General features: G+C 32.3%; 1 protein-coding gene across 6 annotated transcripts in view; it reads left to right on the top strand.

Annotated features, from left to right (window-relative positions):
• Window positions 1–23,942, top strand: part of LOC127705978 (uncharacterized) — a 64,150-nt gene that overhangs the window by 22,466 nt on the left and 17,742 nt on the right. For 3 of the 6 annotated variants that reach the window (XM_052210362.1, XM_052210358.1, XM_052210359.1), the window contains 15 exons: window positions 7,182–7,214; window positions 8,142–8,236; window positions 9,724–9,805; window positions 10,616–10,705; window positions 11,564–11,690; window positions 13,810–13,889; window positions 15,034–15,138; window positions 15,500–15,623; window positions 17,282–17,299; window positions 18,590–18,613; window positions 19,737–19,816; window positions 20,415–20,657; window positions 21,825–21,935; window positions 22,232–22,331; window positions 23,485–23,605. In XM_052210362.1, coding sequence (XP_052066322.1) covers window positions 7,182–7,214; window positions 8,142–8,236; window positions 9,724–9,805; window positions 10,616–10,705; window positions 11,564–11,690; window positions 13,810–13,889; window positions 15,034–15,138; window positions 15,500–15,623; window positions 17,282–17,299; window positions 18,590–18,613; window positions 19,737–19,816; window positions 20,415–20,657; window positions 21,825–21,935; window positions 22,232–22,331; window positions 23,485–23,605 — 1,433 coding nt within the window. The remainder of the gene's footprint in view (window positions 1–7,181; window positions 7,215–8,141; window positions 8,237–9,723; window positions 9,806–10,615; window positions 10,706–11,563; window positions 11,691–13,809; window positions 13,890–15,033; window positions 15,139–15,499; window positions 15,624–17,281; window positions 17,300–18,589; window positions 18,614–19,736; window positions 19,817–20,414; window positions 20,658–21,824; window positions 21,936–22,231; window positions 22,332–23,484; window positions 23,606–23,942) is intronic. The other 3 variants (XM_052210363.1, XM_052210361.1, XM_052210360.1) reach the window with 2 other exon arrangements.

Below are 23,942 nucleotides of genomic sequence, written 5' to 3'. Positions count from 1 at the left end.
CATATCTATAATCCTCCTGTTAGTAAGAGCACCTCCATAATTTTGAGAAAATTATTTAGCTGAATAATTTCTGTCATGTAATAACTGGTTTTAAAATTATAGTTTAAGCAAACCAATAGCTGCGGAATTCATGACCATCAAATTGACTCAAACTTTTAAATTGTTCCCCACGCCTGGCACTGTTGGGGATATGGCAATGGTCTCCATCTGTTTGTCCTTCTGTTAGAAACACATCATTACTCAAAGACCTTTTGACATATCCCTTTCGTACTTGGTACAATTATTTGACATCTTATTCTCTTGCCATATCATTAGTATGATTTGACTATTCTTAGTTCAGCCATTTCCTCTGAGACCCTCTTACAGAAATATCTTATATTTGATAGTATGATATGCCATCATGTGAAGTTAACAATAATATGCCATCATTTTGATATGACCATTTTTAGCTCACCTGGCCCACAGGGCCAAGTGAGCTTTTCTCATCACTTGGCGTCCTGCGTCCGTCGTCCGTAAACTTTTACAAAAATCTTCTCCTCTGAAACTACTGGGCCAAATTTGACCAAACTTGTCCACAATCATCAATAGGGTATCTAGTTTAAAAAATGTGTCCTATGACCCGGCCAACTAACCAAGATGGCCGCCATGGCTAAAAATAGAACATAGGGGTAAAATGTAGATTTTGGCTTATATCTCTGAAACCAAAGCATTTAGAGCAAATCTGACATAGGGTAAAATTGTTTATCAGGTCAAGATCTATCTGCCCTGAAATTTTCAGATGAATCTGAAAACCCGTTGTTGGGTTGCTGCCCCTGAATTGGTAATTTTAAGGAAATTTTGCTGTTTTTGGTTATTGTCTTGAATATTATTATAGAAAGAGATAAACTGTAAACAGCAATAATGTTCAGCTAAGTAAGATCTACAAATAAGTCAACATGACCAAAATGGTCAGTTGACCCCTTAAGGAGTTATTGCCCTTTATAGTCAATTTTTAACCATTTTTCGTAAATTTTTGTAATCTTTTACAATAAATCTTCTCCTCTGAAACTACTAAGACAAATTTAACCAAACTTGTCCACAATCATCATTAGGATATCTAGTTTAAAAAATGTGTCCGATGACCCGCCCGCGAACCAAGATGGCCGACATGGCTAAAAAATAGTTCATAGGGTAAAATGCAGTTTTTGGCTCATATCTCTGAAACCAAAGCATTTAGAGCAAATCTGACAAAAATAAAATTGTTCATTAGGTCAAGATCTATCTGCCCTGAAATTTTCAGACCAATCAGGCAACACGTTGTTGGGTTGATGCCCCTGAATTGGTAATTTTAGGAAAATTTTGCAGCTTTTGGTTATTATCTTGAATATTATTATAGATAGAGATAAACTGTAAACAGCAATAATGTACAGCAAAGTAAGATCTACAAATAAGTCAACATGACCAAAATTGTCACTTGACCCCTTAAGGAGTTATTGCCCTTTATAGTCAATTTTTTATAATTTTCATAAATTTTTGTAAATTTTTACAAAATATTTTCCACTGTAACTACTGGGCCAAGATCATTATAGATAGAGATAATTGTAAGCAGCAAGAATGTTCAGTAAAGTAAGATCTACAAACACATCACCATCACCAAAACACAATTTTGTCATGAATCCATCTGTGTCCTTTGTTTAATATGCACATACTGACCAAGGTGAGCGACACAGGCTCTTTAGAGCCTCTAGTTAAGGGAGTTGTGAGACTTTGACTATTTTATAGAATATTGTGACACCTTGTAAATTCTACAATTCTGAGACCATCCCACAGAAAGCTCTTATACTTACTACTACTGTTTTCCATCATGTTTAGACTATAGTACTGTAACGAAAACCGAGCGGTCGGGCCTTAGTGTTAAACTATAAATGTTTATCCCTTAGTGCGTTGCTATAAAAATGTGTTTGTTGAGTACGAGTATATAAGAAATAAAAGTTATAACTGGTGACCCTTCTTTGGTAGCGTGGTACTCTGGTATCGTGGTACTATGTGGTACTCTGGTATTCTGAATACATACTGGTAAGGCTGGTTCCTCTGGTAAGGTAATGACTCGGATATAAAAGGGTAGATTGGAGTATAGGTTTTTGTATGGTAACTCTCGATGTTTGTAAGAATAACAGACTCGTTTAATAAAAATCAACTTGTATTAACTTTAAGATGCATTAAATATCAACAATACATATAAATATTAGATAACTTAACAGTATTCTAGTCTAACAGATTAATTCTTTATTAACCTTCTATCGTGAATTAAAGAGATTGAATAGCGGAAAAATATACCCTGAAAGTTTACTTATTGTAGTTTGGTAATCGGCAAATGGTAGATCAAATTCAATGCCAAAAGATAAAGTTTTCTCGAGAAGTTATTCTCTAAATGTAACTCGTAAAGGAATTAACAAACCCACATTATACGGACGTCGTCTCCTCGGACATTGTGATAGTGTTGGCTGTCTGGTTACTACTTGGTATGGTACATGGTATCTGTACGTATATCAAAATCCCTTGGAATTAACGTGTGTTACTTGCCCAGGGTAAAATCGTGCTGAAGACTTATCTGTATTCTCCGCCGTATTTATACTTAGGTAAACCAATTTACCGATTTGGTTAACCATTTACCATTTTGGTTTACCATTTACCATTTCGGAAAATACCTAAATTACCAAAACCGGAACTGGTGATTACCAAAATAGGTAATGATGTTATTGTACGTCATTTTAAGTACACAATGCACAGGTGTTCCTATGTAAAAACATAGGCAAGAATAATAAAAAGTTTTAGAGTTAACAATCTTTAAACATAGTTATACAAGAAATATATAACAAGAAAAGTCAATTATCGGTAAGATTTAAACAACGTCATCACACAATTTTAGGGGAAACAAGTTGCAATTCAGGGGACCCACATTTCGTTACACTCTCCCCACCTTTGAAAAATAATGTTTGTCCACAAACATGAATAGACATTTCCTAAAATTTAAAACAAGGTCTGCAATATCATTCATTAAAATATTCTATAACATACATATTCAACATTATAAAACAATATTTAATCAAATTTAATTAATCTTTGGACTGTTCATTGTTCATATACGTCTTCACGCAAAGCTTGAATTCCACACTGTTCTTTATGATCCTTTAGTCTTGTAAATGTTCATATAGCACCAATATCGCTTCTTCTCATAACGATTGTTCATAAAACACAAGTTCTGTTTATTTTGACGAATGTTTATAGAGCACCATCAAATCTTTTCGGCAGGACGAATGTTCATAAAACACACTTAATTTCTGTGTGCATATAATGACGAATGTTTATAAAGCACCAACACATCTTCCTCGCATGATGAATTTTCTTTATTCGGAACTAATTCTGTGTATTTTGACGAATGTTTATCCTGCACCATCAAATCTTCTCGGCTAGACGAATGTTCATAAACACTATTATTATTGTACAAATGAATGTCCTGAAAACAAGTTACATATCTAAACAATTAATAAATGTAAACAATATTAATAAAAAGTTGAAATAAATTGACAGTCAATTTAAAAAAAAATCCTCTTTCCCATATACAATATACATGAACTTTTATCTTTAAAAATCAAACTCAATAATCATTGGTATATCTATGGTTGCAACAATGAGACGGTGATACACATTTTTTTTTATCAGACTGCGTTGGTAATACAGCAGTCCCCATCGGCATAACTACATTTCCATTAGCCATGCGAAAACCACTATGTGCATTGGACAACACTGGCGTTACACTCTTGGACATGATATTATACATGGATGAGTTTAGGACACTAACGGTGGACCCGGTATCAATCAAACAATTCAATTTCATGTCATAACACTGACAATTACAACATGTACATAAATATTTTCAGAATATATTTATCTGATTCAATTTCTCAAAATTATTGGATTTTTCAAATCATATTTAGTTTCTGCTGAAACTTGGTCCTCAGTTTCAGCCACTAATAGATTCCCCGACCAGTCATTTGGTCTGCCACTTTTCTTGGAATTAAGTTTTTAGTTCTGTTACCTTCAAACCTTTGGGATCGGTTATTCAATAGGGGAAATTCCCTTTTCAAATGACCGGAAACCCAACAATGGTAACAAGAAAAAGTTTTCTTATTTTTTTCTATTATTTTCTATTTTTGCAAGATGACCTGAAATGTCATCAACTTGTTCAGACAAATAAATTTCCCTATTTAGATCAAAACTATCATTTTCATTTACATCACAAACTAGCTTCGTGCCGTGTTTACGTCTGCTATTTTGGAATGCTTCATATTCAAGAGCTACTTGAATAGCGTTATTAATACTTTTTGCTTTGGCCTGGAAAATAGCCCATTCCATGTCAACATCATTTAGGGAATCAATAAAACAATCGCATGCTAAATGTTCTTTAATCTCTATTGGAGCTGATGGATACGCTAATCTTACCAGATGTTTTATGTCTTGGCCTAACACAGGTATTTGTTCCGTGCGTCCGCGTATTTTACTTTTCATTTGAGCCCTGTACATTTCTGCTTGATTTTCTGGTTGAAAACGAGACGCTAAGGCGGCTGTCAGTTGTATAAAATTGGTTCGCATCTCTGGTCTTAAATCGGTTAAAATACTTTGGGCTGTACCTCTTAAGCTAGTAGCTAGTTCTAAAGCTTTCTCTATGTCAGACCATTTGTTAATTGCTGCAATTAATTCAAACTGAACTAAATAGTCTTCCCAATTACCCTCCCCATCATAAAGTGCTGGTTTCTTTTTGGAATATTTTGTATTTTGTAAGTTTATATCATAATCACGCTCAAAATTTGGTTCATTGCTAATGCCATCATAATTTATATTACTGGTCATTTCATCAGTACGGTGTTCATGGTCAGTCCCGTTAACCCCAACTCTGAATCGTCCACGGGACGTCAAAGGTAATGCTTGGTACGTTGCCCCCTGATTATGGGGTACGCCCCGGTCCAAAGTCCTAGGTAAATCTCCCGAATCCCATCTACCCCGTCGGGCATCGGATTCACAAGACGTCATGACTCGTCTTGTATTCCCGGAGTCTCCCTCAGCAGTATCCATTGCTTTCTGACTCCAAAACCCATACCTAGACCCTCTGGCAGCATGGTCCAAAAGAGTCCTTGACTCTTCACCAAAATTCTGTTTTACCGTACGCGCTGCATTTTTTTCCAAATGCACAACCGTTGGTTGCCCTATTTGAAACTTCCGGGTTTTTCGCTTGGTCAATGGCCACTTTCCTTGATGGTGATAGATCCCCTGACAATGGCCTATTGTCAGCATGATGTATACCATCCTTTTCGTATCTATTAGTTTTCTCTTGTGAGGGCCATTGATCTTGGTTCACTCTTATGCCTATCTCTCCGGTCGGCGTCAGATCATGGAAAATTTCACAGGACCGAGATCGGGGGAGCACTGGTCTACCCTGGGCAGTTAACCTAGGTGTTTCAAATTTATTTTCCGCGCTATCCATTTTATTTATATTTATTTATTCCTTATCTTGAATATAATTACACTCATTTAAAGAATATAACTTGAAATGTAGGTACATCCCACCGCTGCCACCACTGTAACGAAAACCGAGCAGTCGGGCCTTAGTGTTAAACTATAAATGTTTATCCCTTAGTGCGTTGCTATAAAAATGTGTTTGTTGAGTACGAGTATATAAGAAATAAAAGTTATAACTGGTGACCCTTCTTTGGTAGCGTGGTACTCTGGTATCGTGGTACTATGTGGTACTCTGGTATTCTGAATACATACTGGTAAGGCTGGTTCCTCTGGTAAGGTAATGACTCGGATATAAAAGGGTAGATTGGAGTATAGGTTTTTGTATGGTAACTCTCGATGTTTGTAAGAATAACAGACTCGTTTAATAAAAATCAACTTGTATTAACTTTAAGATGCATTAAATATCAACAATACATATAAATATTAGATAACTTAACAGTATTCTAGTCTAACAGATTAATTCTTTATTAACCTTCTATCGTGAATTAAAGAGATTGAATAGCGGAAAAATATACCCTGAAAGTTTACTTATTGTAGTTTGGTAATCGGCAAATGGTAGATCAAATTCAATGCCAAAAGATAAAGTTTCTCTCGAGAAGTTATTCTCTAAATGTAACTCGTAAAGGAATTAACAAACCCACATTATACGGACGTCGTCTCCTCGGACATTGTGATAGTGTTGGCTGTCTGGTTACTACTTGGTATGGTACATGGTATCTGTATGTATATCAAAATCGCTTGGAATTAACGTGTGTTACTTGCCCAGGGTAAAATCGTGCTGAAGACTTATCTGTATTCTCCGCCGTATTTATACTTAGGTAAACCAATTTACAGATTTGGTTTACCATTTACCATTTTGGTTTACCATTTACCATTTCGGAAAATACCTAAATTACCAAAACCGGAACTGGTGATTACCAAAATAGGTAATGACGTCATTTTAAGTACACAATGCACAGGTGTTATAATAAAAGGTTTTAGAGTTATCAATGTTTAAACATAGTTATACAAAAAATATATAACAAGAAAAGTCAATTATCGGTAAGATTTAAACAACGTCATCACACAATTTTAGGGGAAACAAGTTGCAATTCAGGGGACCCACATTTCGTTACACTACCACAATAACACCTTGTAAATTCTCCTCCTCTGAGACCATCCGACAGAAAGCTCTTATACTTACTACTACTACTGTTTTCCATCATGAGTAGACTATAGTACCACAATAACACCTTGTAAATTCTCCTCCTCTGAGACTATCCGACAGAAAGCTCTTATACTTACTACTTCTGTTTTCCATCATGAGTAGACTATCCTACCATAATGACACATTGTGACACACACAAGTGAAGTAATGGACTTAATATTTGGTACAAAATAGGGCCCTTGCCACAGCTACTCCTTTGAAACATGAAAATCAGAAGAAAATGGACTATACAACTGTCTCTTTTTTGCACTTGACTGACAAATTTTTATTAGAAATTGAAATGATAATAATGATAACTTGCTGTTGATTTCCTGATTCCTATATGTTTATATTAAATAGCATATTTAATCAAGTGTATATTACATAGGTTTTTCATTGTGATGTTTCCTGCAGTATGGTATAAAATTATATATTTCAGACAACCAGAGATGGTAGAAGCCTTTATGCCTATGTAAGTTATCTTTAAAGTTTTTATATCCACTGCAGCACTTCATTTTATATTAATGTCTTTCAATTAAAAAAAATTTAGTTGTAAACATATGAATTGTCAAGTGATTTAAAATGTTTCAAAAATTATCAAGAGTGGGAAACACTAGAGTTGTTTTTGCATGACATTATCAGATCCTGTCATCATTTCCTCAATAACTAGAAAATTTCATATCATAAATAAAATTTGAAAACAAACAAATCTTCCTTTTAATTATAAGTGTCTTGTATTTCATTAAATACTTTTGTGTAGCCTTCAAGATGAAGCACAATAATAAATGTTCTGTCTAAATGCTTTGTGTTTTTACTGTATATTATTTGAAGCTATTCCTTGTACATTTTCCCTGTAAATTAAATCTTGAAATATCAGTTTATGGATATAGTAAAAAAATTAACAAACAAACTAAAACTGCTATATAGATATATAGAAGAAAGACAGAGAGGAATAGAGTAGGAGAGAATCAGAAAAATTAAATTTATTGACATACAGAGAGAATAAAATCAATTAATCAGTTGGAGAAAGTCTAAACTTACTTTTTTGAAAACCACAATGTCAGATTTTGTAATTTGGAAAAAAGTGGAAATGACAAGTCTCATAGAATACACATGTAAGAGGAAAGACTTGAAAGAAACAGTACTTTAGTTCATGCATGTACTTTAACATGAGAATATGAGTAAAAGGAGGTGTTGGTTATATATCATTGAGACAGCAACTTAACAATACAAATAATCAAAAGACATCAATTTCTACTTCAGGACCTAGCTAGAAGGTAATTTAAGTCAATTAAAAAATGAAAGTTTCTGTATTTATATAAATTATCAGTCCTGTGTAAAACCACATTAATTGTTACAAGTTAGATAATTCTTAATAAAATATATATTAATCTTTCAGAAAGTAGATGATTTAGTGGACAGTCGTGTTCTTTGTGCATTAGTTAACTCATTTGTACCAAACACCTTCACATCAGACCTCCTGCTGAACGATAGGTTTGTATATATATATCTCATATGTCAGTCTGCACCTCGCTCCCTGTTATTGTCACAAAGATTTGGTGATTGAGTCCTTTTTGTCATAGTCAATTTATTTGCAATACCCTATTTTCAATATGAATAGCAGCAATCATAGTGCTGATACCAATTCCTAAAATTTGGATTTGGTTGTTGTCTGATGTACATTTATTGTCAAGCCTTCGACTTTAGTTGAAAAAGCGAGACATAGCGATCCTGCATTCCGTCGGCGGCGGCGGCGTCCACAAATATTCACTCTGTGGTTAAAGTTTTTGAAATTTTAATAACTTTCTTAAACTATCCTGGATTGCTACCAAACTTGGACAGAAGCTTGTTTATGATCATAAGATAGTATCCAGAAGTAAATTTTGTAAAAATAAAATTCCTGTTTTTCCGTAATTTACTTATAAATGAACTTAGTTTTTCTGCCAGGAAACAATACATTCACTCTGTTGTTAAAGTTTTTTAAATTTTAATAACTTTCTTTAACTATCCTGGATTTGTACCAAACTTGGACAGAAGCTTGTTTATGATCAAAAGCTAGTATCTAGAAGGAAATTTTGTTAAAATTTTGTACCTGTTTATCCATATTTTACTTATAAATGGACTTAGTTTTTCTGCCAGTTAACATTACATTCACTCTGTGGTTAAAGTTTTTAAAATTTTAACAACTTTAAATACAGTCTGCAGTTAAAGTTTTTAAAACATTTATTAGATTCATAAACTATCCTGGATTTATACCAAACTTTGACAGAAGCTTCTTACAATCAAAAGATAGTATCTAAAGGAATATTTTTATTGATTTTTTTCCTCATTTTTGTTGAGCCTTCGATTAACAGCAAAAGTAGGCGAGACACTGGGTTCCGCGGAATCCTTACAAATTTTTCTATATATAGTAACCTTTTTGGTAGGTTTAAGCATTATTTTGTAATTTGTACTGGCATTAAATGTGTAAAGATATAATTATGATACACTCTACATACTACATTAGAGCTTCAAACATGAATCTTAAGAATTCTGAATGTGATAATTGATTCATACAACTTTTGAAGCGTAGTGCTTGAAACATAGGCATAGGCCTCAGTAGATATAATTTGCTTGGTTGAAAAAAACTAAATCTTTGTATTTACCTCATCAAAAGTTATTTATTGTATAGTAGGGCTTCATTTATTTTTCTGGGTAGCAATTTTCTATGATTTAGGAATAAATATATTATCATGGATTAACAAATTTTGCGTACAAGCCTACAGGAAATTCCTGGTCAATTTATACCCATGAAATCAATAAAAAAATGAGTGATTCAAACAACTCATTGAATGAATGAACAGTATTATTTGTTGATGATTGATTTTATGTTAACATTTATAATTTTAGGTGGACAATCAACCTGGCTCTGAAGGCAGCAGAGAGGATGTTGCATGCTGATACTCCATTTAATGATTTGATGTTAACATTTATAATTTTAGGTGGACAATCAACCTGGCTCTGAAGGCAGCAGAGAGGATGTTGCATGCTGATACTCCATTTAATTCTGAAGACTTAGTAGAGGTATTTATAACCAAGTTAACCCACAATATACTTATTTAAGTTAACTACGACATTGAGGACCTATTGAGGAACTTGTTTTATCATTATTATGTGGATATATATAGTAAAACACTGTTATGATATACAGCTTATACACATCGTTATGTATGAATGAAATGAGACATTAGGTGTACTTCTGTGAGACAATGTACAGCAACACACACAAATAGCCAAAAGACATCTGTGATCAAATGTAACATGTTCAGTCAGATTTTCTTACACTGACTGTCATATGAATGATAAAAAAAAAAGAAAGAAACCAAAGGGAGACAATCAAAACCCATGTCACAGAAAGACAAAACTATGGCAAAAAGAATAGAAGAAAAGACAAACATCAGTCCACAAAACTTAAGATTGATTAACATCAACCCAACCAAAAGAAATGGTGACCTTGGGTGCAATGAAAGGTAATGCAGTTTTTATCATGCTATTTTAAAAATTACAAAAAAAAATGGTAATTGTAAAAGATGCACTTGATTTCCTTTTAACATTACAGTTGAGGAATATAGCATTATACCACAATTTATAAATCTCCCTTGGGAAAAGATATAGACAGGGGTCTGATATGGTAAAACTTAAAGGATTTCAAGAGAATTTATCAAATCTAAATGGAAAAAACTCACCCACATCTTTTGTTTCATTTGACAGGAATGTATGATAATCTAAAGATAATTATTTGTTTGTTTCAGTCGGACCCCCAGTCTGTATGTGCTTAATTCTGTTTTTACAGGGTTGTATGATAATCTAAAAAAATTATTTGTTTTGTTTCAGTCTGACCCCCAGTCTGTATGTGCTTATTTCTGCTTTTTCTTTATGATGGGATATAAGTTCAGACAAAGTCAAGCAGTTCTTAGTAGATATGTAAGTATGAATGGAATAATATGTTTTGATTGTATGTATGATTGTCAATATGCTTACAATTGTTTCTGTATTTTACAGTAAGATTGTCAGGCAATTGAGACCAGATGTAATTATACTTTCTCAAATTGAGTAATTTAAACAACTACAGAAAACAAAAACTCTGTCTCAAATGAAAAATGTGAATTAATTAGATGTCCACTACTACAAACTGTGATTAGGTCAACCCATGGAAGTAAAATGAAAAGGAATAACAACGATTAATTAGCATGTATTAATGACCTGCGGAGCCCTGTACTAAAGTCATAGGATTTATCCAATTATTGTCTTAGTGGCAAGACCCCTTTGGTTACTATCGGTGATACTGCGGTTGTAAAATGGCATCTGGAATTTCTTATCAGTCACATGATTTTATCGAGTCGGGTAATAAAGCGATCCTTTGGGAAATCCATAGTTTATTAAAAAACAAGGTGGTGCTGTATCATATAAACTTCTACCTTTAGAAAGAAATAGAATGGTGTAAAAAAAAAACTTGAAAAACGGACGAGAATTGTTAAAACTACAACAGTTTGATATAGAAAGTTGTATTTATTTTTGCATATTTTTGGTTTTTACTGTTTGTTTTAAACTAATCTAAAAGTATTTTCTGCATGAAAGCGGATTGCGAGTAAAACAGATGATAATGATGAAGCGATCAGGTTTCACATGATGTTTTTTTTTTAAATGTAGACATAAGATATTTTACTGTTGAAATGTGCCAAGTTTAGGTGACTCAGAATTCAATCGATGGCCCTTTGGTTTCCAGATAATAATAGTCAACTATATGTCTATTCTCAGTTTCTACTTCATTATTATTTTTAGGATTTTATGAATCGTTTAATCAGAGAATGTAACCACCAACTGGACAAGATGCCAGCAATGATTTCTAACATGCAGGAACTACAGAGAAGGAAAGATTTAAAACAGGAGATAGAACAGCATAAACTAGGTTTGTCTTTAAAACAGGAGATAGAACAACATAAACTAGGTTTGTCTTTAAAACAGGAGATAGAACAACATAAACTAGGTTTGTCTTTAAACAAGAGACAAAACAACATAAACTAGGTTTGTCTTTAAAATGAGACAGAACAACATAAACTGGTTTGTCTTTAAAACAAGAGACAGAACAACATAAACTAGGTTTGTCTTTAAAACGAGACAGAACAACATAAACTAGGTTTGTCTTTAAAACGAGACAGAACAACATAAACTAGGTTTGTCTTTAAAACAGGAGATAGAACAACATAAACTAGGTTTGTCCTTAAAACAAGAGACAGAACAACATAAACTAGGTTTGTCTTTAAAACAGGAGATAGAACAACATAAACTAGGTTTGTCTTTAAAACAAGAGACAGAACAACATAAACTAGGTTTGTCTTTAAAACAAGAGATAGAACAACGTAAACTAGGTTTGTCTTTAAAACAAGAGACAGAACAACATAAACTAGGTTTGTCTTAAAAACAAGATAGAACAACATAAACTGGGTTTGTCTTTAAAACAAGAGATAGAACAACATAAACTAGGTTTGTTTTTAAAACAGGAGATAGAACAACATAAACTAGGTTTGTCTTTAAAACAGGAGATAGAACAACATAAACTAGGTTTGTTTGTGTCTGTAGCATTTTCTTATACATGTATAATTGTACTGTTCAGTGTTCCAGCTAGGATTTCAAAAGGGCAGGGTACCAATCCTGAAAAAGGGCATTTAATGCATGACATGATAATATGAAAAGGGCATGTTTTAATAAAGATATTAATCAAACATTGTGTTTATTCATTGAATCACTGGTTATATATATACAAGAACAACATCATAAGCCATATAAAACTCTATCTCTCTACTTTTTAGGCTGAAAAACTTGTCAAACACCTTGTCACACAAGTTTTCAAAGCATGCATTGCTTGACACAGTTAAGCTTTATATGCAGTGTGTTTTGAAAGGTGTCCTGGTTCATTCTGTTTCTATGGTCACACTTTACAAGTTTTACCTTGGAAAGACCCTTTCTACCTCTGCTGTGCTTAAAGGCAATACAGCACAAAACAGCTGTGCTCAGTAAATGCACAATGTTAGGAATTAGTGAACAGTGAAAATTTGTATTAAAAATAAAGAATACAGAAAAGATGACCAAGGCACCCTATCAACCCTTCTTCTAAGACCCTCTTTAACTTTTCCCATAACTCAAAAGACCTTAACATATAAATTCTAAGGCCAGAAGTATGTAGACATATTTTAGAATATCTTTAGTAAGTAACTCAATGCTAGGAAAAAATTAGGTTGAGTTATCTTTCTTTATTCGAGTTTGCTCCTTCTTTGGAGGATTATAAACAGTACGTAGAAAATGGTAAATACGATCAACAATGGCGGTCGATTTTGTTATTTTCGTATAAAAAATGAGGGCAGTCAAAGACAAATATGTCTGAATTGCTATTTTTTTACGGAAAACAAGTAAAACGATGTTTTTAGCAAGTTGATTATGGTTTTCGACTTACCTGTCAATTACGTTTTCTCCATGAAACTACGGTAAACATTGCAAATATTGTGCCGAAGTTGTCGTATGAACATTTCTTCAAAAACAAATGCCGACTGACCGATTCTCTTTGAATGAATTAATGTTGATGATCATTAATGACCCATCCGATTAACGGATTAGCTGTAACAACAAATTATGACACCTGTTGTAACCGTTGATTAGTTTGGGGTTGTAAACAAAGTCATAAACTTGTCGCCAGGTAAAATTTCGTATTTGGCGGTTCACAACGATCAAAAAAATATGCAATCGATCTTCAAAAAGGCAGGGCGCCCTGGAAACTGTAAAAAGGGCACAGGGCGGCACTCGGGAAAGGGAGGGCGGACCGCCCTGTGAAAACGGCCTAGCTGGAACACTGCTGTTTATAAGTCATGGTCATTTAAACCTTTTAAGAATGTTTTCATTAGTTGTATGAAGTGACTTTAGGTCTGTTGGATCTTTAGATCGCTTACTTGCTTTTGATTTGAAAATACTTTTTATCATAAAGATAGGATCACATAGGAGTTCTGTTTGTTCAAACTTGTTTTCTTTTATTTTAGCTCAGGAAAAATTGAAGAAAAGATTTGATATAAAGTACTGTCAGAAATGGATGCAGCATGTTGAAGATGTTAAAAGTGAGGTTGGTACCTGTAACTATGGATATCACTACATGTACAAAAATATTTATTCACAACTAAAACTTTTTTTTCAGCTTTCTGTGATTATCTTGATAATTAATCATAAAGTGTCTATATTGTCTTCACACTAAAGCTTTAAGCTGACGAAGGATGATGCACATATAAAAGATATGAATAAAACTATACATGGAGAATACATGTATGTGACAGCAACCCAATAACATGAAAAAACAGAAGACATCTAGGGTTCCACGTGTGGTCTTCAACAAGAGACAAGTGTCAATGTAGTATGTCAAGCTCTAAATTACCCCGGGTAAAAAACTAGGAATGAATTAGATAGAGACCATAAAAGATCTACCAAATTCCCAATAATGGCAAACGCATTACGACCACTGATTACATCATGATGAGGGAAAGACACATGAACTTATGGTAGGGTAAAACTAGTTTAAATGACAGTTTAAACACATTGAAATAAAAACATATTTCAAGACAAAAGTATATCTTTTGAAGGTCAGATAGGCTGAGCATTGATAAAGTATTTTGTTGCATTGTGGGAAGAAGATCAGGAATTCTGTTTGGGCTTTAAAGGGAATATGTATAGTACAAAAGAAGAACTAGCAGTGAACAATAGGAATACAACAACTTGCTTTTATATTGATATGTTTTCTGTGTCTATTTTTACAGCATTTGTATCTACAAAAAAACAAAACTCACAGGGGAATGAAAAACTGTGCTTCAAAATGATTGCAGAACATTTAATACTATCATAAAAAATAAGTATTTCAACTTAACACAATGGGGGAAAGAAAAAAAGCCTTTTTTGCTCTTTTCTTGTACAAATTTTCATGAAAAACAAGATATTTTGAAAGGTCACAAAGAACATACATATATCTATCTTTTTGACTTGGATCTTTTGTTCAGTTTCTCAAAAATGAACTTTTTGTTAATACATAGAAATGATTGAATCCAATGTAATGATGGAATGTCAAGTGCCATTGAATGGACTATGTTGCTGTGTTAATGATAGAAGAATGGAGTTGTGTAAACATGTTATATTTATTGTCTTAGTAAAATTGTTTCGTGTGTGGCTTTTTTCCAATATGGATGACTTATTTTGTAAGCAATTTATTTATATCATGATAGGTTAGAAAACAGATCCGTGATAAGATGAAGGACCGATTTGATGTCATAGATGTTCCACGTAATATCAGTGTAAATGATTACTGTCTGTCATGTGTTGTAAACTTAGTGAGTATTTATCTAAATGTAAGGCATTTTATTGACATAGACACACTGTATGTAATCTCCATAAAAAAATCACCAGTTTTACATGTTAATTAAAAGATAGTTGAGAATTATGTGCATTGTCAGGTTTCCCTACTGTGATTCAATGTATATATTATTGACAATTGATTTAAAAAATAATACTTAAACAGGATAACAGAAATTACCAAAAGTATTGTACAGTACAGCAGACCACACATCAACACTGACTCCACCATGAAGAGACAGTACGAACAAAGAAAATCAGCCCTACTACTGTTGCAACATTCTTAAGAGATCCTGATGTACACATGTTCGGACAATAATTGATTAATGTTTTTTTCAGACTTTAACCAATGGATCAGGATTTTATTTGGCAATGCAAAGAGAGTCTCTGCCAGAAGGGAGAAAAGTTGTGTTAAGAAATAAACGTACAAAAGAATTTCATGATGATTTCAGTGGAAAACGAGGTATGTGTCTTAAGAAAAATTATCTTAAATTCTAATTCGATTTGACATGAAATACCACTTTTGTTTGGATAAGACCGCTGTTAATTCCAGAATGATTGCCAACAACGTTTCACAATCACAGTCAAGTTTAAAGGAATATTTTAAACATTTTACCATAGACATTCAAAAGTATTTTATTAGAATAGTGAAAACAGTAATGAGTTGTAAGCGTTGCCAACATCATTAAAACCAATGAATTATCAGAGTAAAACTGGAAACTTAAAAAGTTTGACAAACTTTAAAAACTACAAAGGTTATTCAGAAATGAGACTTATTGGAATCCAATACTGGCTAAACTTCCCTCTGGATTTGAATGGAACTGTAAGATTGATGTTTGATATTGATTAAAAAACATCTTTTGATAACAAAATTGCATTCCCAAGGAAAATCCATTTTATAAACATTCTTTCAACAAATTAGATGGTTTTTTTTTCATTTACAGCATGATTTCTTTTAACATGTGAAATATTATTATTTTTATTAAAAAACCAATTGATTTTCCTCCACTAGCTTAAATCAGATTCTTTTTGAAAGCAAAAATTGCTACTTATTATATCTTTTATGTGAGATATGTATGCTAAAGTTTAACCATAGTACTTTGTAAGATTTGGAACAAACAGTATAGAAAATTGTCACTTTTTTATGTGTCATTTTTTCTACATGTTTTGATAAACATATATATAGATAGATGGCTACAGTATATACAGACATTTTTCTGTGTTTTTATCAAGTAGATGCAGAACCTTGGTCTTTTAACAAAGCTAATAATGGTAAAGTTGAGTTTGTGATTCTGACCTTTGACCCTTTTTTTTTGTGAACTTTTTTTATCCTTTTCAGAATGTGTATGCCCAATACATGCGGGACTCTACTATCACTCTAGTTTAATTTTAACCTTTGACCCTCATTAGTGATTCTTTATTTTGTGAAATTGTTTGATCTTTTTCAGAATGTGTATGACCAACACATGCAGGACCTTAATTTACTTTTGATCTTTGATCCTCTTTAACCTTTTTTAGAATGTGTGAGACCATATATTGTCTGTTGTTTGAATGAGCGTTTAATTTATTTAGATTGTGTCGGAGCCTTTTCTTTCTTTAATACCTCAAACATGGGAATGACTCTGACTTCGGTTTGACCTTTTCTTTAAAGGTCATTCTGGTTGATGCTCCTTGTTCTCTGTTTACCTTTCAAGCTAAAGTCATCCATTTGAATCTTCCTTCCTAACACCTGCCTTGATCCTGAACTTTTCTTGGATTGCCTCTGACCTGAACTTTGACTTTTAATTAAATAAAAGTTTATTATAGATTTTCTCCCCAATTGATACCAATAGCTGACTTCATAACTTAGAAGTAGTAAACTTAACAGAAAAGGTTGAAACAACTTAATTTTAGAGAGAAACTATGACATTTATGCTGTATTTTCTCTAGCTGGCAAATAAAAACACACACACAAATGACAGTATTGATAGCTGATAACAGGATTTGGAAATTTAAGTTTATGTTTGAATTATGAGTTTAAATATATGACCTTGTCCTGCATTTTGAATTATAAGACTTGTGTATTCTGTTGTTATTTGATGATTATAGAACATATGTAGTAAACATACTTTTCATGTACAGGAAAGAATATTTACAGAGGTATGTGTAACGAGTGACAGCTGTAGTAATGTTGTAATAGGTGATGGTTTGGGCGTTTTGTCATTTTTTGTTTTCAGTTGTATAGACAAATTTTGTTAAATTAATTAGATTTTGTAATTACTTGCAAATTAGATATCCAGTATGTTGCTCACAGTTTTCAACCAGTGAAATAAATAAGACCTCCTTAATAAATGAAAGAAAATAGCTATTTATTATAGTCAATGAGAATTCCTTACTCACACCAAGAGAAGTAACTCTGGCTTACATTTCATGCTACATTGACTTGTATTAAGGATGTTAACCAAGCTTGTTTTTGACTTTTTGTCAGATATTCAGGATCCTTTGGTTTTATTCACCTATCATTTTTATGCTTTTTTAGTTCCATTGATTACATACTATCAATTTAAAACAATCTTTTAAAATGCTTGTTATTTTGAAACAGAGTAGCGAACTTCCTTAAGTTTAATATCAGTTTAATTTCAAATACGAAGTGACTTACAATCATATAACTTGGGTAAGGATGGCATCTATAGTTTTATAAAGTTTTGTTAAAATTTGATTCCTGAGTTTACCTATTGGATACACAGTATGTAACATGCATGTTTAGCTCAAACCAAAAGTAAATCTGACCTAAATTGAATGCTTCATTGACTTTTATTAAGTTTAATCATCATATAGTAGATCCATCAATGCTAGGTTTATCCTTAAAACCATAGAATTCTTTAAATGACTGAATAAACTTTAGATCAGAATTTATCTGCTTAATAATTAAACCTGCAATCATATGATGTTATATTAGGATGCATTCAATTATTTCTTAGTCCTCCGTAATTTGAAATCCCAATTTTCTTCTAGAAAAGATTTGATGATTTTATATGGGTTTAAGGAAAAAAATATGTAAGAGGCAAAATTTGTTAAATATGGTTTACCTATGTTTTTACTTGATTAAATAAAATATGAGAGTAAACAGTACTTTGGTTTTTGAATGTTAACTGTATATATTCATATATAATTATTGTATATTTATTTTAATTTTACAACTATTACCTCTGATCCCAAAAATATTGCACTTGGAAGATATATATCTGTCAAAGAAATGTTTTGCAGCTTCAAATGCTTAAGCACCTATCAGATGTATAGAGAAAATTTTAAAATTATATTTTAAAAGTTTTTAAATATTTATATCTGATTGTATTCATAAAACTTCTGTCTGATACCAAATCAATGACCAGGAAGTTTTGGTGCTCATTGAATATATTTTGTACTTTATAATAATCTTTAAATTTTCAGAAAAACAGGATGATAAGAAAAGTGGTATAAGTTTTTAGACAATATATTGAGTTGAATTTACTTAGAGAAAATGGGAGCACACTGTATAATGGTGTTTCACTTTGTTTGATGTATTCGTACTACATCAGGGTTGGACTTTTAATATCACCTCAGTTGCATGGAAAAGGGATATATTTTTGTCAAGAAGATTGGGTTAAGCAATATTATCCCTACCCAAACTCAAAAGTGGAGGCTTTTTTTGCCATTGCATTGTCAGTCCATTAGTCAAACGCTTATTTGTGTCTAACTATTGTGTCTCCAGTACTAGTGATTATTGCTTGCTTAATGTCCAGTGACAAATATTTTATGTATATTTGTGACAATACAGACATATATAAGTATATTATCCTGCTTCCAGACAAGTATATCAGCTTTTGATACTTCACTGATGGACTAGGAATACTCAAAGAAGTCTGTTAACGGCCATACTTTATAACCATTGTCCATGTTAGGGAGTGTGTGGCATACCAATCCATCAATATGTTTATTTCTCATGTAATGGTTTTCTGGATTATATAATTTTTAGTCTCTGTTGACAAAATCTTTCGAAATTTTTGCACAATGGTTAGTGTAAGAGGAAGGTTCAATATGAACTTGGTTGATTAACATTAAATTTTCAGGAATTATGCAGGCACTTATCTGAAAATTGTAATTATGTGTGAGGCAGGGGTATCAGTTATCACCTCTATCTACAGTTTGTGTTCATTTATTTTCTTGAGTTTCAATTTTTGCAGATTGATTAAAAACTGTATTGATAAAGACAGTTAATCTTCAATTCAAACTTACTTTAGTTTACTGTTGAAAGGTTTTTATAAATGCGAATAGTGTGACTGAATATCGCAATAATAATAAGAACTCACATTCTGATATCTTATACATATATCTGTAGACAGACTTTTCTGAAATCACAATAATTAATCTTGTATTTTTGTCCATTCTTCAAAAATAGCACCAATAAATGCACTCAATAACTTCTGAATTTACAGTGAGTAAATCATTTTAACAAGTAAATCGTTAATTTATGTTTTTTACAAAATATCATTTTACAGGTGGAAGTACAGTCTTCTTCAAGGGACAATTAAGCTGATTTCAAGTCTTTTTTTTACAGGACCAAGTGTAAGAGAATTACTGAAGTTACCGTCGGTTGGTTTGGTTGATGTACATCCGAATGATCATCCAGATTATGAGGTCAGTACAACTTAGGAAGTTGGGGGAGCAGTGATATTGAGGTAGTTATTGGAGCAGTGATTTTGAGGAGGAGATGTTAGTTACTGATGTTGCAATTCATTGTTGGGGTTATATACATGTTAATGATTATTCAGATTTTGATATCAGTACAAGTCTAGAAAGAAGAAATAATGTATCATAGAGGAGAATAACATATTACTGTAAACCAACTTATATTTGCAAGTGATTCATTTGGGAAAGTAGAAAATAACACAAATATAAATACTCATGAACATCTCAAACTTGGATCTTTTCAATTGTAAATATTAATCTCCACAAAATAGGCTATTATCGAAGTATCTGTGATAATAAGTTGGCTTACTGTAAATGAAATTACTATAAGTTCATATTGGTTTCATATAAATCTGATTAACAATTATCCAAATTTATTTTATATAAGTTGTGTATTGTATATGACTGCAATGCCACACTAAAAAGGAATTGAAAACAAACCTGCAACAAACTTGGGACCAGGGAAATAACTTGTCAGGGGTATATCATATATCAGTGAATTCATTAAAAAAGTTCATATATGATTTCTTTATATTTCTAATTTTAGATATATGTTGAAGCCTCTAGTCGAAACAAACAACTGAAAGCTGGACAACAGTTTCTGTACCAAGTTTTCCATGGCAACACAGTATCATGGCAGAGATTATTTATAAAAGCTGCCAGAGATAATGAATATGAGACAGTTGAAAAGATGATCGTATTTTTCCAAAGTCATCCTGCATTTATTAATTCTAAAGAGCCAAAATCTGCTAATACAGCTCTTCACTGGGCTTGTAGAAATGGGCATTTTGTAAGTTAACCAAATCTGTTAATATGGCTATGCATTGGGCTTGTAGAAATGGGAAATATGTAAGTTTACCAAATCTGTTAATACAGCTCTACATTTTGGTTGTAGAAATGGGCAATTTGTAAGTTGACCAAATCTGCTAAATACAGCATCACATAAGGCTTGTAGAAAATGGCATTTTGTATGTCCACCATATAATTATCCTAATAAATTATATTGACTTGTAGAAATTGTAATTATTTCATCTTAATGGCCAAATATATGCTAATACAGTAACAGCATTGAAGTCAATTAATTTGAATGAGTTTTTTCTTTAGTACTCTTTCAACATATTTTTTGTATGCTTTGTTAGGTTTGGTTCATTGTTTTTTTTTTTTTTAATTTTGACAATCATTACATGCAATTCACAAAACCAAAAGTAAGCAAATACTGCTTTCATTGCTGTTATTTATCTCAATGTCACAGTGAGGCCTTCAAAATGGAGCAAACGCTCACTGAAAGATCAAGACAACCCATGGCTCCAGTTTGAGGAGAATTAATTGTTTGATGTTGTTCACAGCTTCTGGGTAATAGGAACAAATTATGTAAAGTATTTCAGGCAAACAAATCTAACAAATGCTGTCATACTTTGCCTGACAAAATCACTACCTAATACAGAAATAATACTATCATTAAAAACAACAAGGGGGCATGTCAAGATATGTGGTAGATATCTTGGCCAAAGGAACCTTCCTCTGATAGTTATTTTTTTTATTATTGTTCCCTGCGTAACGCGTTGCGGGGGACATGGAAATACTGGGCGTCTGTCCGTCAGGTCTTGTTAGCACTCTCACAGGTACAATTCTTGCCAGATTTTTATAAAACTTATACCATAGGTTAATATCAGCAATATCTCGGACAAGTTCTATAATGGTGGCCGATCGACTTTTTTAAAAGAGTTATGCCCCTTGGAAATATTAAATTTATGTAAAATGGCCTAGTTAGCACTCTCACGGGTACAATTCTTGCCAGATTTTTATAAAACTTCATACTATAGGTTAATATCAGCAATATCTCGGACAAGTTCTATAATGGTGCACAATCAGTTTTTTTTTTAAAAGAGTTATGCCCCTTGGAAATATAAAATATGTGCAACGCTTGGGACATTGGAACTCTGTTCTTTTATTACAGGATGTTGTGCGATTATTATTGGAAAATGGTGCAAATATTGATGCTAAAAATATAATGAAAAATACTCCATTGAATGCTGCTATTGAAGGTCTTCATAGAAAAGTCTGTCATGTAAGTGTAAATTAAAACGAACTGAGAATACACTGATGTTGCCTTTCTTAAAGTTCCCTTTCTTTGATAAACAAAAATCCATATTATTTGGTCCTTTTCATTGACATAAGGCAAAGCATATGTAATTTGCGGTATTATGAATTCTTATAAAATTTTGTAAGTATTTAGAACTCTTTGAACTGCATCTGCATAAAGAAAAGATATGAATTATAACAGTTTTATGAATGCTTTTAGCATCGTAATTAAATAAGAATTTACAAAAAGTAATACTTGATGTTAACTTCTTTGTTTTGTAGCTCCTTATAGAATGGGGTTGTGATGTACACTGTAAAAATACCAAACAACTTTCACCGTTTGAAACTGTCAAAAATGATGACTTCAAGAAGTATTTGATAGGTAGGAAAATTAAACATATTACAAATGAAATACGAATATTCACACCAAAAATACATAAAAAGTAAAATAACAAATATACCAAACTCCAAGGAAAATATTCCTCACTTGGTACAGGCATTTCCTTATGTAGAAAATGGTGGATTAAACCTGGTTTTATAGCTAGCTAAACCTCTCATTTGTTAATTTATGTAGGAATAACATTACTGTGGTTGAATAGCAGCTCTTCAAATACAGTACTGTTATTTATTATCTTATGCAATACTAGCAAAATCTTCAAAATACAACCTTTGAAATATCTCAGAAACTTTGTTGCCAACGACTGCGACTAATTTCACAAAAAATACTCTTAAGTCCTGAACATTTCAGTATAACCTACAATCTATTACTGTCATAAGATTCTTTGTGAAAGAAGCTCCAGACCCTCAACAGTGGAATTGACAGCAGACATCATCCCATTTAAAAGTGGCATTACATATTATATTGCATTAGAATTTATTTAGGAAAAGCAATTGATAAAAAACAAAAAATGAAATAGTAAAGCAACTACTGAGGGTAATACCTTTATGAACCTTAAAATACAAAGTGCAAGGCTAAGACCTGATATAATTAAACAAGACAAACCTCATCACTTCCCAAGAAAATATCTAGGTCTAAACTATAAGTCATAAAGAAATGATATTTTGTGATTGTACACATCTTGAAAAGTAACAGAGCCATGTTAAATTTATGTTTACTTCTTTCTATGCACAAATGTCTTTGGTTAAGAATTACATGCATTTTTATGATCAAATGAAAATATTTAGTATCTCCTAATTAATTTACAGGCATGTGACTATTTTTAGGAAAAAATATGTAGGAGAAAATATACTAAGTCATGAACATTTTAGTATAACTAAGAAAAACCATTATGAGATTTTCTTTTTAAAAGAGTCATTAAAGATTAACTGAAGTTTATTATATCTCCAGTTGTTAATTATAGCAGTCCGTTAGATAAGTTATGTTTATAGCAGTCCGTTAGATAAGTTATGTTTATAGCAGTCCGTTAGATAAGTTATGTTTATAGCAGTCCGTTAGATAAGTTATGTGTATAGCAGTCCGTTAGATAAGTTATGTTTATAGCAGTCCGTTAGATAAGTTATGTTTTTTGTTCCAGAATTGTATGAACACTATTCCAACATTGTACCTAAGATAATGTCTGGTGATATGGACCTTTTGGATAGATCATTGTCAGACCATTCCAGAGGATATAAGGAGTATTGCTGTTTAAGAAGCAGGTCAGTACAAATAAAACGTTGGACTTATCCTAACAATAACATAGTACTGTATACAGATGCATCTATACATTTTTGTTTCACCTGCGATGAAAGTGGTGGAATGCTAGACATCGGGATTGCTTTTCCGGCGACGGCGTCAACAATTGTTAAGTTTTCTGATTAAGTTAGTTTGATAGGAACTACTTGTGATAGATCACTGATATTTTGTATAAAGATTCATTACTGTCAGTACATATTAGTTTGATGACTATTTTGAGGCCCTGTCCCCTAGGTCATGGTCCAGTGACTTTGAATTTATTAGCCATTTTCAATGTTAAGTTTTCTGCTCAAGTTAGAT

The sequence above is a fragment of the Mytilus californianus genome, unplaced genomic scaffold (assembly GCF_021869535.1).
Source record: "Mytilus californianus isolate M0D057914Y unplaced genomic scaffold, xbMytCali1.0.p SCAF_6, whole genome shotgun sequence".
NCBI lineage: Eukaryota > Metazoa > Mollusca > Bivalvia > Mytilida > Mytilidae > Mytilus > Mytilus californianus.
The sequence above is the reverse complement of the archived record's forward strand: the minus strand, read 5'-3'. Positions and strand labels throughout refer to the sequence as shown.